Raw genomic sequence first — 14,629 nt, 5'->3', positions numbered from 1 at the left:
CTTAGGCAATGCTGCTGAGTTTACTGAGCCTGAGCAAGGGCACAATCCTGAGAAATCACTGCCTGGGGCTCTGAGCTTGGAGGAAGAGGGAGGAAGCCAGTCCTGACTGCCTCTCTGTTCTGTTTCCCCAGCAGCAGCAGAGCCTGAGGGGCCGCAGCCACAGGCTGGCAGGGAGGAAGCCTTCCACATGGACTCTGCCTACTCAGAACAAGCTGCACTGCTGCAGAGAAGCAGGCCACCCCTGGGAGACACCTGTGCCTGGAGCAAGGGTTCTCTGCCGGTGAGGAGGCTGGCGGCCAGACCCCCTGCTAACCGTTCCTCTCCACTGCTTAAGGAATTTACTCCCACCCCTGCAATAACCTCTAATCCAAAGTGCAAGCCCTTTCATTCACTCGAATGTAATTGTTCTTTTTATTTTAAAATAATTTCAGAGTCACAAGATATAGCAAAAATAGTACAGGGTTCCCATGTACGTTTCAGCTCGTTTCTCCAGCGGTAATATCTTATGTGACCACAGTACGTCAAATAAAATTTTAAAGAATGACTTTCTATTTCTAAAGTATCAGATAATTAATGTTCAACATTATCTTCTAGACTTGATGATTTGATTTCCCCATTAAACTATGAATGACGATAACGATTAATAATGCTAAAGATACCACGTATTGACCTTTGACTGTGGACCAGGCATTATACCAAGCACTTCACATACATGACTTAATTTGATCCTGTGGGCAGTAATTGTGTAAATAAACTTAAAAAATAGTTATAATAATCGAGTACTCACTGTGTGTCAGGCACTGCTTTATATGCTTTCTCAAATTTAATCTTCCCCCAAACCCTGTGAAGTGAGTACTATCATTAGCCCCAACTTACGGACAAGAAAACCGACAGAAAGGTAAAATTGCTTACCCGCACACTCACAGGTGAAGTCACAATTTGAACCCAGAGAGTGTGACTCCACAGCCCCTACGGCAAGCAGTAGGTTCTGTTATAGCCATAACGTTATTACATACAACCGCACACAAGCTTCCTTTCCCTCCTCTGACGGAGCGCCCAAATGGGGTACTGGGGCCTAATCTGGTTAAGTCCTCCAGGCAGATGCTGAGCAAACCTGGTCCTCATTCTTGCTCTTTTTCGCCGCCGAAGGCAGGAATGCCTGGAGCTGCCTGCAGATCTCCATCTTTGCCTCTAGATGGCGCTGTCGAGCATTATTTATTTTTTTATTAATATTCTATTATTATTCAGAATGAGGAAGAGGAGCATTGGATCAGGAGGCCGCATGGCCAAGGGTAGGGTCAGATGAGGTGAGGGTGAGCAATGAAGGACCAGAAGAGAAGCAATAACAAGAGGCCCATTGTGTGTGTGTGTGTGTGTGTGTGTGTAGGTGATCCCTCTCCTCCAGCTTCACATGTTGAAATGCAGGCAGTAGAAACAATTTCCACTGATTGGGGAACCCTAAGTGTTTTATACTTCTTAGCCCATTTAATCTCACAAAAACTTTATGAGGCAGGCACTATTTTATGATTACAGGTGGGGGATTAGAGGCTAAGATGTGATCCAGTCAGAGGTAGGGCTTGGACTTGAACCTGGGATGGAATCCTGAGCCCCTGCTCTCATCCACTCTGTTCTTCCTCTCCTACTCAGGGAGGTGGGATGAGGGAAGGTGGGCGGTGTGGGGGGGGGGACATGGAGAAGCGGGTGGAGCCACAACACACAGGTAGGACTTGTGGCTTAAGCGATTGTCTCTATTTCTCTCCCTAGGAGTTCAGGATCCCCAAAGGCAGACTTGGTTTGACCAGGATAGGAGACCTGGCCTTGCAGGACATGAAGAAGATCCCCGCTTTGGCCCTCATCGAGCTGACTGCACTCTGCGACGTCCTCGGCTTGGACCTGAAGAGGAGCAAGGCCGGGAAGCGGAAGGCAGCAGGTCAGCAGTTGGGGCTCATTGAAATCCCTGTGGCTACAGTCCTGGGTGTCTCGTCCAGGGAGCTGTGTGAGGAATCCTCCACCAAAACGTGCTTAGCTGCTTTACTTCTTTCCGTTATGTGTATTTTTGCTGCATATGAAAACAATTTCTGCTCGTTGTAGGAAATCGGGTCATAGAGTAAAATCCAAAAAGGAAAAATACAATTCAGATATAAACACTATTAACTTTTAATATATCATCTTTATCTCCTCCCCACCAGGTATGTGTGTCTTTTTTTCACTGACCACAATAATGCAATATAACAAGCCACCTCAAAACTAATGACAAATCAATAATTATTTACTCTTGTTCACATGTTTTTAGGTGAACTAGGGGTTGGTTGGCTGATCTAGGCGGGGCTTAGTTCCAAATCGTGAGCAGGGGCTGGGTCTGCTTCACGTGTTCCTTATCCTCCTGGGACCAGCAGGCCATCCGGATCATGTTCTGATGACAATGGCAGAAACACAAGAGGACAAACCTACCACACGATGTATTTGAAACCTCTGCTTGCATCATATCATGGAGGCTACTGCTCCATTGACCAAAGCTATCACCTGGCCGACTAGCAAGGAGTGGGGAAGCATTTCCCGCTTCTTTAATGGGAAGAATTGCAAATTCACATGGCAAAGGGTGTGGAGACATGGAGGGGTCATGAATTTGGGACAATATTATTATTTGCCACAACTATTAAACATTCTTTGAAAACATGATTTTTAACCAGGGCACTATTTTCCTCCTTCTGGAGATATCCTAATGTATTTAATCTTTTCCCTATTAGTGGATTTTTATTATGTCCAATGTTTTTTCTATTGTAAAACACAATCGCTGCTCCTGCTGCATATATAACTTTAAATGCTTCAGATTATTTTAGAATATACTGACAAAATTCTTAGTGTATATCACTCTTCAATAGTGTATGAGAATGTTCATCTCATTACATCATTGTCAACATTATACATTGTGGTTTTTTATTTGTTTCTTTAAAGACAAGAGAATGGTGGCTAAGAAAAACCAGGAGTCGGGCTTTCGTAGAGAAGGGGTGGGCAGGTGAAGAGAGAATGAAGGACACTGCAGAGCACATTTGGGAGGACAGGTGGACCCGAGAAGATTGCAAAGCCAATCCCTCTGAAGCTAGACCCTCTATCCCAGTCCATTGTTACGTCTGATACCCAGTGCTCCCTGGGGCAGGTTGTCCTCTGAACACCTCTTTATCGCCGAGATTTCCTGCTCTGCGATGCATCTAACGTCTTCATTATTGCTGAGGCCGGTTTGAGCTGGGCCACTGTCCAGAGAGCTCAGTCCTCACTCAGGGAAAGGTGTGATTGCGGTCACCCAGGAGGTCTTGTAGGTCGTAGCCCAGTTGTCATTCCGGGAAGTGAAATGCCCTTCTGTTTTTTTGACATCCCACAGAAGCTCGCCTTTTCGGTGTGCCCCTCGAAGCCCTGCTGGAAGCTGACCGCAAAGCCCACCCCAGCACCCAGGTCCCGCTGGTCCTTCAAGCTGTAAGTTGTCCCCAGATTGGGCTTCTTTAGCTGGTGAGAGGCTGGCTCTGGGCACCACTGTTGGGAGATGTCTAGCCTAGGAGATAAGAGCATGGAATTTAGACTCAGGAGAGCTGGGTTCAAATTCTGGCTCTGACACATGCTTAGCTGAGAGACTTCGGGGGAATTTTTGAACCTCCATGAGCCTGCCTTTCAGAATTGAATGAGAAAATACATATTTAAGAAAAAAGCTCTGAGAACAGCGCCTGGCTCATGGAAGTGGCCAAGAAAGCTATTATTTCTCGTTTTGAGGGAGACCTTCTAGCTCTTTCCTCTTCTTGGTTTTCATGAAAGGCAAACGTGCTAGTTTAATTCCACTTTTCAATGGTCACCAGTTGAAATGTTGGTTTCTTCCTCTCATAGCTGCTGTCCTGTTTGGAAAAGAGAGGGCTGGACACTGAAGGCATTCTCAGGGTGCCTGGATCCCAGGCCAGGGTCAAGGTAATGGTGTGGCTTCCCCCACATCGCCAAGGTCGACCTCCCAGCACCCTCCCGTGTGAATTAAGGCAGGAGAGAGCCCAGTTCACGGCCTGTCAGTGCTCTGTCTCAGGTCTCTGTCTGGTGCAGAATTCCGGGAGGGTTTGAAAGGCTGGAGGTGGCATAATACGGCATAGGGGTTGAGAGTGGGGGCCCTGGAGTCAGACTGCCGACCTTTGTTGAGCGAAAGTTACCATTAGGCCATTTAATCCTCATATCGACCCCACGACGTGGGTGCCATTATTATCCCCACTTTGCAGTTCGGGAAACTGAAGCCCGGAGAAGTGGTACAGCACCTTTTTACTGGAGCCGTGGGCCAGCTTCTCACTCACGCCCCTTCTTCCTTCAGGGGCTGGAACAAAAGCTGGAGAGAGATTTCTACGCCGGCCTTTTTAGCTGGGATGAGGTTCACCACAATGACGCGTCCGACTTGCTCAAAAGGTTCATCCGGGAGCTCCCGGCGCCTCTGCTCACTGCGGAGTACCTTCCGGCCTTCGCTGTGGTGCCCAGTGAGTGTCCCCCAGCCCCTTGCATTTGGGGAGAAGAGCATCCGGTGGCCTGGGGTCAAGAGGAGGAGTGGTGGGAAGACAGAACTGCCCGTTCCCTGTGACCTCGAGCTGATGGGGAGGAAGTGTGAGTGGGTGCACGTGTGTGCATGTGTGTGTACACGTGTGTGCATGTGTGTGGCGTCTATCGGGTGTGTGCGCGTGTGCAGTGTCATGTGTGTATATGTGTGTCGTATATGCACTTGGGTGTGTGTGTGTGTGTGTGTCGTGTGAAGGAGAGAAGAGGAGAGAAGAGGAGAGTGAGCTTTGCACACCATGGTCCTTACCAGTCCCCACATGGACCAGTTCTCTTCTTTCCATAAAGTCCATGGGATCCAGCTCATCAGGTTCATCTAAGTGTGCATCTGTGAGCACACGTGTGTGTGCATCTGTGTGTACATCTGCAGACTGGTATGCGCTGCACAGATCCCCTCTGTATTCTGCACGTTTGTGTTCACATCTGGACCTCTTCACAATCCTTAAAGGGTAAACACGGTCACTTGCATTTTTCTCAAAAGAGTAAAGCGACCTGCCTGTCACCCCGAGGGAAGCCTAGGCGGACTCTCTCATTCTCTCTCTCTGGTTCTCCAAAAAAGCTTCAGGCCTCAGGCAGCCTGATTTCCACCCCAGGGCTAGAAAGCAGGGACCTAGAGAAATCCTCTCTAGTCTTTGCTCCTCAAGCAGAGCAGATCAGATCACATCTCTCTGCGGCTTCACGACTCCACAACCCGCTTGGAATAAACCCTCGTTCTCTACCAGCCACAGGGCCCTCCTCGCTCAGGCCCTCTCATCTCTGACCCGCCTCCTCCCGGTCCCCCTCCTGGACCCCTCTGTCCCCTCTATCTGGCTGCGAGAGGACCATTTCTCTTCGCCCTTCAGCCTCAGCACTTGCTGCTCTCTCTACCTGGAAATCTGCCCCCGCTCCATCATTTGGCTTGGCTGCCTCTTGGCCTTTGGATGTCAGTTCAATGTCAGCGCCTCAGAAAGGCCCTCCCTGATCTGACATGTCTGCCCACTAGGCACTGCCTGTCATAACACTCTGTGTTATTTTCTTCTTAGTAGGAATCAATGTCTAAAGATACTTAGGTTATTTCTTTGCTTGTTTATTGTCTGTCTCCTGCCCCCAAACATAAGCTCCATGAATCTGCCGCCTGTTTGTTTCCTTCACTGCTATGTCTCAGGTCCCTGGACTGGAGCTTAGCATCTAATAGGTCCTTGACGGTGTTTGTTGACTGAGTGAATGAGTGAATGAATGAATGTCACACAGGATCTTAGGGACAAAGCCCTGGGTGCCTTTGTGTCCCCCCTGCACAGCTGTCCTCCAGGCCCCTTCTAGTTCTCAGCTGATGGGTCTGGTCTGATGAACTCTTTCTCTGAATTCTATTCCTGCCACCTCCCCTTCTCCCTAGAGACCCCGACCTCAGGTGTGGGACAGCTTTTCCTTTTCAACGCCTCAAAACACAAGGAGCTATCTATCTCCTCTCCTAAGGGTGGATGCCGGGCCATTGCGTTTCTGACCCTAGGCTATGTCTGTCAGTCTGCACATTGGGGCATGTGTGTGCACACGTGTGTGTGTGTTTGCATGCACACACGTGTATTTTTATTTACACGGTATAGAGAGTGAGCTTCACGTCCAGCACGAGTTGGGGCTCTGTCTGAGCTGACACTAGACCAGGAAGCAGTCCCAGGCTTATAACGAAGGCTTTCCTGGCTGTCCCTGGCTTCCCAGCTCTGGAATCTCCACTCCCCAAGTGGGGCCTCCAGAGTCCCTGAGCCTCCCCGGGAGACCTGAGACCGAGTCCTCCCTCTTCCCTCAGACATCCCTGACCTGAAGCAGCGCCTGCAGGCCCTGCACCTGCTCATCCTAATCCTCCCGGAACCCAACAGAAACGCCCTGAAGGTAAAAATTACCTCCAGCTGCTGCCTCTCCATCATCTCAGCCCACAGCCACGGTGACGGCTCCAAACATGCTCATTCGCTCCTTCATTCGTTCAGCAAGTCTGCTAGGTGCCAGGGGCAGTGATGACTAATAGTGGTGGCCAAGTCTTTCCTGAGACTTTTCCCCTGAAGAGAGCAGACGAGTTCTGAAAGGACACAGTGCTCACTAGGGTGTGCACTGCCGAACATCAGCTCTGGGTGGGGCTCACGGGTGTCACAGGGAAAAAAGAGTTCTGTGTCCAAATAAGATGGTTAAACATGCAGTTACTGACACAAAGTTAAAGATCGTTCTTTCCTACAAGACTCCTCTGAGCCTTTGACCTTTGATGCACTTGAGCTCTGTGAATCTCCAAGTGAGGCTAGATAGAGCATGTAGCAGTTTTCCAGGGTGATAGTTCACGGACCTCTTCTGTTATAGAAAGCCTTGCCTGGCACTGGTGTTCATTCTGTGGGGCACCAGTTTGGGAAATACTCTCTCAGGGAATTCAACCTGTGTATTATGGGAGTGGGTGCTCAGGACGGGCTGGGGCTGGGGCACAGACTTTGCTGAGCTCCTAGTACCCTGCCTGTCCTTGGGTCAAACCCCAGATGTACCTCTGGGGTGAGGCTGTGAGGAGGCCCCAGATCTACTGGACTCCTTGTCTGATTTGGACATGGGAGACCCCAAGGAAGTATTCGAAACCAGATAGAGCTGGGCTCAAGTGGCTTCTCCTCCTTGTGCCTCAGCTTTGTTGAAGAGAGAGCCTCTTTGAATTTCTGTTTCCTTTTCAGTCAACATAATAACAATAGCACTTGTGTGGTTGTTTTGGGAATATAAGAGCTAACACATAAGGAATCATAGAGTCGAAGATGTGGTACTTTGTAGGTACTCAATATATGCCCTTCCTTCCTTTCTTCCTTCCTTCTTTCTTTTTTTTCCTTCTATCCATCCTCATACCACCCAACCATCCATCCATTCATCTTTTCACTCTTCTATTTCTCCCTCCTTCCCTTCATCCTTACCGGCCATGTGGCCTTGGGCACATTCTCCAAGCCAGTTTCCTTCTCTGCATAATGAGTACAGTAGAACCTACTGTATAGAACTGTTGTGAGGATACAATGAGATGATAAATGCACGTAAAGTGCTAACTAAGGGACCAAGAACACAAAGAATACTTAGTAAATAGCAGCTATTATCATTTTCTCCCTTTCTTCCCATTGCTTCTCTATTCTTTCCCTTGCCTTTTGGGCAGATTCAGATTCCCCAGATTCAGAAAAAGCAGCTCTCTTGGGATTTGCCCTGAAAAGACCCACTTCTCAGAGCTGCGGCTCTTTACTGCCGCGAGTTTAAGATGTCTCATTAATCCCTGAGGGAGCAGGGAAGGGGAAGGGTCTGGGCCCCATTTTGCAGAGCAGGAAACAGGTCGTGGGGTGGGCTGATGGCAAAGCTGGAACTGAAACCTCTATTACAGCCCCTGGCTCCTTCCACATGCCCCCAAGTAGCACAGCGGGGTGTTCTGGGGAGGGCGGGGGTGTCGCAGGGACGTGCTGAGATTGAAAGGAGGTCCTGTGCCCCCTGCAGGCGCTCCTGGAATTCCTCAGGAAGGTGGTGGCCCGGGAGCAGAGCAACAAGATGACTCTGTGGAACGTTTCCACAGTGATGGCCCCTAATCTCTTCCTGCACCGAGGGCAGCCCCCCAAACTCTCCAGGGGCAAGGAGAAGCAGCTGGCAGAGGGGGCAGCCCAGGTGGTGCAGATGATGGTGCACTACCAGGATCTGCTCTGGACGGTGAGTGCCGTGGGCCACCCGTGAGTGGAGGAGTCGGGGTGTCCATCAGGGTGGCAGGCACGAGACCCTGTTCTCCTCTGCTCTATTGCCACTGCCATCCATGTTTGTGGGTACTGTCCTTTCAAATCCCTAATTTTGTCTCTTCTGGGACCTTCGTTGGATCCTACATATGGCCAGGGTCATCTTTTTTCCTTGCCCTAGGGTCCCAAAGGTATCCACACTGCCATACTTTTCAGTCAATCCATTGCCATCTGGTCTATCCCAGACTAAGGGGGGGGGGAGGGTCTTGAGCTCCCACAAATAATTCCTTCACATTAAAATTTTAATGATGCTGAAAAAGTTCCCCATCTGCGGCTCAGGGAAAGGCCTGAGCCAGATAACCAAGGCACCCCTGCCCCATGAGCCTTGCCCTACATAACAATCCAAAGCCAGGGACAAGAGCAGGGAAAGAGACCCCTGATGTGGGCAGGCAAGGCCTGGTGACAGTTGAGGGTGGAACAGGATCACTGAGAAGTCCCTTCCAGCACTCGAGACTCCCACAGACACAAAGTGGCATTGCCCACCACTGCCGATCAGGCCACTACACTTAGAAATGTGAAGCTTCTTCTGTCTACATCTGTATTCATCCTTCCATTTGGTCACCCACCCACCTTCCCACTCACCCAGTAACCAGTTTATGCATCCATCCACCTACCCATCCATCCATCTATCCATCCATCTATCCATCCATCCATCCATCCATCCATCCATCCATCCCCCACTCACTTTTTCTCCCTCCCTCTCCCCTTCATCCCTCCCTTTCTTCTTTCCTCCTTCTTATCTCTCCCTCCATCCACATAGTCATTAAGATAGCTTTTTATTCCAAAAACTAGCGAGTGAAGCTGTGTGACTCTTCTCAGTTTCTCCCGCATCACACTCAGGAACTCCTTTGGGTTCTGAAGGCGCCAAATGCCAGCTGGTTCTCCAGACTCATCCTGCACTTCCCACCTCTGAGTTTTTGCTTATGCATTCACTCTGCCTGGGTGGGAGCCTGTCATCCTTCAAGAGTCATTTCCTCTGTTGAAAGCCCCCAACTTTCCCCATACAGACAGAGGCCCACATGCCCATAGTTCCTGCCTTCTCTGTGCCCTTTCAACTCTCCGAGGTAATGTGGCTACTAAAACACGTTCGGTTATAATACTTTTATTGCAGGGAGTTTAAAAAATTCATGAAATGCTTTCTGTTGTAAAAGTTTCAAGGAACATAGATGTAGACAAATAAAAGAATTTCCTCTCACCCTTCCACCAACTGTCTCATCATGTTTAGGTGGCACACGGCCAGTAAATAGAGGGGCCCAGAATGGAACCATTTCTGTCAGACCCCAGGGCACGGGCTCCTTCTTATCAGGGCCCATGGACTCTGGATTCTTCTGACTCTCTCTGCTGGGTTCTGATCCAGTATGGATGGGTTGATCGGGCGGTCTTTGAGAATTTGCTATTGCAGAGCTCACTGGGGCTTCTCTGAGCCATAGCCATCTCCAGGTGTGTTTTGGGGACACACTTGCCCGAGTGTAACAATGAACAGTTGTGTCACAGTGAGTGCAGGACCTTCCACCTTCTGTCTGGGGAAGCTGCTGTCCACTAAACCCGAGGGCCGACTCTCAGAGTCCCCTACTCCATGGCCCTCTTTAGGGGCCAAATGTTCCCTAAAGTTCGACAAATATGCATTGCCAGGCCCTGTGCGGCGGCGTGCTGGGTCAGGAAAGAGGCCATCGTGACACCAGAGGGCTCTGCCTCTCACCCCAGTTCCATGCCCCTGCTAAGACTTGATTCTTTCTATCCAGGTCGCCTCTTTCTTGGTCGCCCAAGTTCGAAAACTGAATGACAGCAGCGGCCGGCGCCCCCAGCTCTGCGACGGAGGCTTCAAGACCTGGCTGAGAAGGATACACGCAGACAGGGACAAAGCTGGAAGTGGCCCCGAGGCGGTGAGTTCCCATTTCTCCCGCCCCGCCTTCGCGCTCATCCTCACCCTCCTTCGAGCACTCACTACGGGGAGCGCAGGAACGGCACTGCCGATTACGGCCACTAGGGGGCGCGCCGACTCCGTTGCAGGGAGCGAAGAGTCGGTGTCTCGGAAACCAAGATGACAGGGCTGAGGAAGGAGGAAGCGGGAGAGATGTGGGGACACCTGGAAGCCCTCTCCCCTGCTCCATTTTCAGGCAGCTCCCTGTGTGCCTTATCGAGCGTTGGGAAAGTGGGGGTTGCTCTGTGGGGTATGGGGTGATTGGGGCGTAGAGAGGGTAACAGAAAAGAAAGGCCTTCTGTGGGTATTGAGTGTCCTAGGAGGAGCCCTAAACAGGGTCTCTTACCAGAGTCCACAGAAAAATTGTCCAGTGTCGCGTTGTGCGTGATGTACGTGGGCGATGAGTGTTTATATAAACCTATGTACATGTGTTTGTAAGTGCACTGCATGCACTCCTGTTGTGTGTGCAAGTGTGTGCACACATGTGCATGCATGTTTCTATGCCTGTGTCTGTGTATACACACTCTGGGGCATGCTATGTACGTGAACAAGGTATGATCTGTGCTTAAGTGACTGGTACGTTGTGTATGTGTGCATCTTGTATTTTTAGTGTATTTGTGTAAGTGTACGTGTATGTGTGTTTATGCACACACATGGGAATTCCAGGTGTGCATGTGTGTGCCTATGCATATGGATCTCTCTCTCTGCAGACTCCCAAAGTGGCAAAGATCCAGGTGGCCTGGCTTATCAAAGATCCCCTGGAGGTGCCCCTGACCCCCAGCACCAAAGTAGCCCATGTCCTCAGGCAGTTCACAGAGCGCCTCAGCCCTGGTTCACAGGGTCAAGAGGGCAGTAAGGACAAGGACAGCCTCCTCCCACGGTAAGGGGCACCTTCCCGAGACAGGAGCCTATCTCCTGCAGGGAGCAGGGAGTGGGTGCGAAGAGGGGTCAGCACCTCAGAGCTGAAGGCCAAGAGGGTTTGCATGTGCTGTTGGCCTTTCCCTTTCTGAGGTGATCAGAACTGGGTTCTCCAACCTTCTTAGAGAGCTTCCTGGCTTCAAATAATAATGATAAGAGTATTCATTCATTCTATTTAACAGGTATTTAATGAATGCCTGTTATAGACCAGGTACCATACAGAATGCTAGAATCACAACAAAAAGGACAGACTGGGACCTTGGACTTACAAGTTCACAGCCCCGTGGAAGACATAAACAAGAGTCAAACAGTCACAAAGTCAATACCAAGTTACAAACTGTATTAGATTTTGTAAGAAATACAGGGAACAATGCAAATGTAAAACAAGGCACCTGGCATAGTCTGGGGGATGAGATAAGGCTTCCAGGCACAGAAAGCTGCATGTGAAAAGGTCCTGAGGCGTTGTGGCTAAAGAGCTGGAAGGGGCTCCGTGGGGCAACCATCCTGCCAGGATGCAGGCAACAGCTTGAGCGCGCAAGAGCCTCTTTGGTGGAGTTGGCAGGAAGGACTCTAGGAATGTCCTTAGCAAGTGTCTAGTCCAGTTCTTCTTTGTATAGATGGGAAAACTAAGGCCCGGAGAGGGGAAGGAACTTGCCCAGAGCCACATGACACAGTGGGGACAGACGGAGGAATTGAACTCATAATAACGATATGATACTTATATGATAACTGTAACTATCACGTATAATCATACGATATCCTTAATCGATTGACTCGGAATTTGCCCCTCGCCGCGGGCTCCTGTGTCCATATGTCACCCTTCGTCTCAGCACCTTCACAGCTTCCATTCTGATGCCCGGCAGGTGAGGGCCTTGTGGCGGGGGCCTATGGCTGGCTCCCCGCCAGTGCCTTCCAGCTGCTTCTTCCCTGCTTCTAGGCACTAGGCTCCTTCATGCCTCTGGCTCTCTCAGGAGGGTCCTTATGTCTCATCTCCCACCTGGGACCAAAAATCAGTGAGGACCACCCCCGCCAGCCTGGCGTCTATAAGCAGTTGTCGGTCTTGCTGCCTCAGGAAGGAGGTCAGCGATTTTCTGCTCTCTGTCTTGCAGCAGCAGGTCCATGAAGTCAGCCAGCATTGTTCTCTACGAAGTTGGAGGAAATATCAGTAAGTTCTCAGTGGGGAGTGGGCGCCCAGGTCCCTGGAGCTCTCTGACCTTGAGGGCCTACTGAGCTCCTCTGGGGGATGCCAGGGTCCGCCTCCGGTTGAGCCTTCCCCTCAGGCCTCTGTCTCCCACGAAACTGGTGGAACGCTGCTGCGGGGTTAAGGGTCAGCTTGTGGCCATACCTTAGGATTCCATCTTGTAGCTGGAGTGGCCTCAGGTGTAGAGAGGGCAGAATTTTTTTGTTCTGTGGCATGGTTGTCAGTACCAGCAGTGAAACCGATGCCTCTGGTCCTCCCTAGCTGGAGTGGACCTCCTCCTGGGCCAGTGGTCATGGATTCCTTAAGGAGTTCTGCCAGCGCCTGTCCAGCTCTGAGAGGCCCCTGGCTTTGTGGCAACCAAAGATGGGCAGCTGTTCCCAGCTGCATTCCCTAGAAGCAGCAAGTCTCAAACTTTAGCAATGCATCAGAATCACTGGGAAGGCAATTAAGACACAGGTGACTGGGCCCTGAGAATCTGCACTTCTAACAAGTTCCCAGGCAATGTCGATGCTGATTCGGGGACCACCCTTTGAGAGCCACCAGCCAAGGAGCAGAGGCTAAGGCAGGGTTTCTGGAGTAGTGGTGTATTGAGGGGTGCTCCTCAGGAAAAGCCTTACGAGGGAGGGAGGGAAGGACGAGAAGAGCTGTAGTCTAGCCTTGGCCGCAAGAGGGCTCTGGAGGGCCAGCCGAATCAGTGTGGTTCCCTAGAGCCAGGAGAGGCAGTCTTTCCTGCCTCTGTAACAGTCAGTCATTGGCTGTGGGCTGCCCTGGGGGCGGGGCCATAAGTTCCTGGGCAACAGACATCAGTGGCAATCCTCTCTCCAGATAAAGGTGTAGCTGTGAGCCACAACGGCCAACGGTCATAGGGCTGGGGAGGGGTCGGGGCGCAGTTGGTGCCCTGATCTGGCGAGGACCTATGGGAGGGCCATCAGCATCTTCCGCTGGCGCCCTCAACCTTCTTCACCCCTGCTTCCCACAGGTGAGCATCGCCTGGATCCAGATGTCTACCTCTTAGATCTGTACCGCGCCAACCCCCATGGCGAGTGGGTCATTAAACAGAGCCCCACCTAAATCCCGGACTCCAAGGATCAGCCCTGGATGCCATACCTTTGCCCTCGCAGGCTCTGTGCCGGTGTAGCCAGCGTGGGAGCACAGCGTGGGAAGGCCTACGACTTCCTTGAAGAGGTCTCTGAAACGCGTCTCCGTCCCGAGGAGGACTCGCAAATGAGGCCATCTCCTCCCTGCAGAGCCCTCATCCCGTGTGCTCCCTGGCCATCAGCATGGCCCTATGCCACGCTTGCTGAATGACAACACCCCTTGGGGGACTTGGAGCTCCACGAATTTTTGTCCGTGATTTTCAGCCCTGGTTTGCGGCACCTCTATCAAGAGGCAAGTATTCCTCCCCCACCCCCCAGGAGAAATTGCTTTGAACGAGGCCCTGCAATGTGTAGTGGGACAGCCCTTGAGATGAAGTCCGAAGAGCTCCGGGGCCTTTGCCGAGCCCCTTGATGGATGAAAGGGTTGGACCTCAGGACCCGGAGCAAAGGCCATGGACATGAACAACCGGGGAGAACTGGAAAGACGAAAAAAGCTCCCTTCACAGCTCTCCTGTTTTCAGTGTTGCTTCCTACGGTCTTGCCATTTTTTAATATGATATTTAAATTCTATTTGAACATTAAAGGCACAAATTAAATGTCACTCTTACTTTGTTCAACTCTTTTTTTCTCACCAGCCCCAGCTCTCGGTGGGTGTTGTCCTTCCCGTGAGTTAATGTGGGAGTTTGGTGACAATAACGTCTTGCTGTGTTTCTCAACGTGGTCTGGCCGCACCTTGAACCTTCAGCCACCCAGAGGGGCTGGGAAGAGAACTCAGAGGGAGAAGAAGGGAGTCATGACAATAGTTGTTGGCGGCGGGGTGCTGCAGAGACAGCGTCTCTGGGATCCTGTCCCCACGCATCTCACCGTCTGCAGTCCTAGGTCTCTCCTTCCCTCCCTCCTTTTCCCCACCCTGGGTCTGTCTCCTCAGAGCCAATAATACCTCATTCATTCATTCATTCATTCATTTAGCAATGAATTTATTAAGCCCTCTATAAATGTGTCAAGAGCTTTACGAGTTTAATTTTCACAGTAATCCAGTGTTTCCATTTGTATTCTCCTAGAAGCAGACCCCGAGACAATGATTCAAGCTCAAATAGTGATCCCGGAAAACACGAGTGGGGAGATGAGATAGAGACCAGAAAAAAACCTATAAAAGGAAGCATCATCGAGCGAG

The 14,629-nt window shown here is 50.8% G+C and overlaps 1 protein-coding gene across 6 annotated transcripts in view; it reads left to right on the top strand.

The window, feature by feature from the left end:
* ARHGAP40 (Rho GTPase activating protein 40) overlaps positions 1-14,056 on the top strand; it is a 34,798-nt gene extending 20,742 nt beyond the window's left edge. For 2 of the 6 annotated variants that reach the window (XM_036229417.1, XM_016148264.2), the window contains exons 6-16: positions 132-280; positions 1,765-1,930; positions 3,380-3,471; positions 3,874-3,951; positions 4,337-4,496; positions 6,350-6,432; positions 8,032-8,238; positions 10,061-10,201; positions 10,950-11,119; positions 12,267-12,322; positions 13,338-14,056. In XM_036229417.1, the coding sequence (XP_036085310.1) occupies positions 132-280; positions 1,765-1,930; positions 3,380-3,471; positions 3,874-3,951; positions 4,337-4,496; positions 6,350-6,432; positions 8,032-8,238; positions 10,061-10,201; positions 10,950-11,119; positions 12,267-12,322; positions 13,338-13,429 (1,394 nt within the window). In that variant the 3' untranslated portion in view covers positions 13,430-14,056. The remainder of the gene's footprint in view (positions 1-131; positions 281-1,764; positions 1,931-3,379; positions 3,472-3,873; positions 3,952-4,336; positions 4,497-6,349; positions 6,433-8,031; positions 8,239-10,060; positions 10,202-10,949; positions 11,120-12,266; positions 12,323-13,337) is intronic. The other 4 variants (XM_016148267.2, XM_016148266.2, XM_016148272.2 and 1 more) reach the window with 4 other exon arrangements.
* Positions 14,057-14,629: the final 573 nt, after the last annotated feature.

Source organism: Rousettus aegyptiacus, unplaced genomic scaffold (assembly GCF_014176215.1).
Source record: "Rousettus aegyptiacus isolate mRouAeg1 unplaced genomic scaffold, mRouAeg1.p scaffold_m13_p_12, whole genome shotgun sequence".
In the NCBI taxonomy this organism is placed as follows: domain Eukaryota; kingdom Metazoa; phylum Chordata; class Mammalia; order Chiroptera; family Pteropodidae; genus Rousettus; species Rousettus aegyptiacus.
The sequence above is the reverse complement of the archived record's forward strand: the minus strand, read 5'-3'. Positions and strand labels throughout refer to the sequence as shown.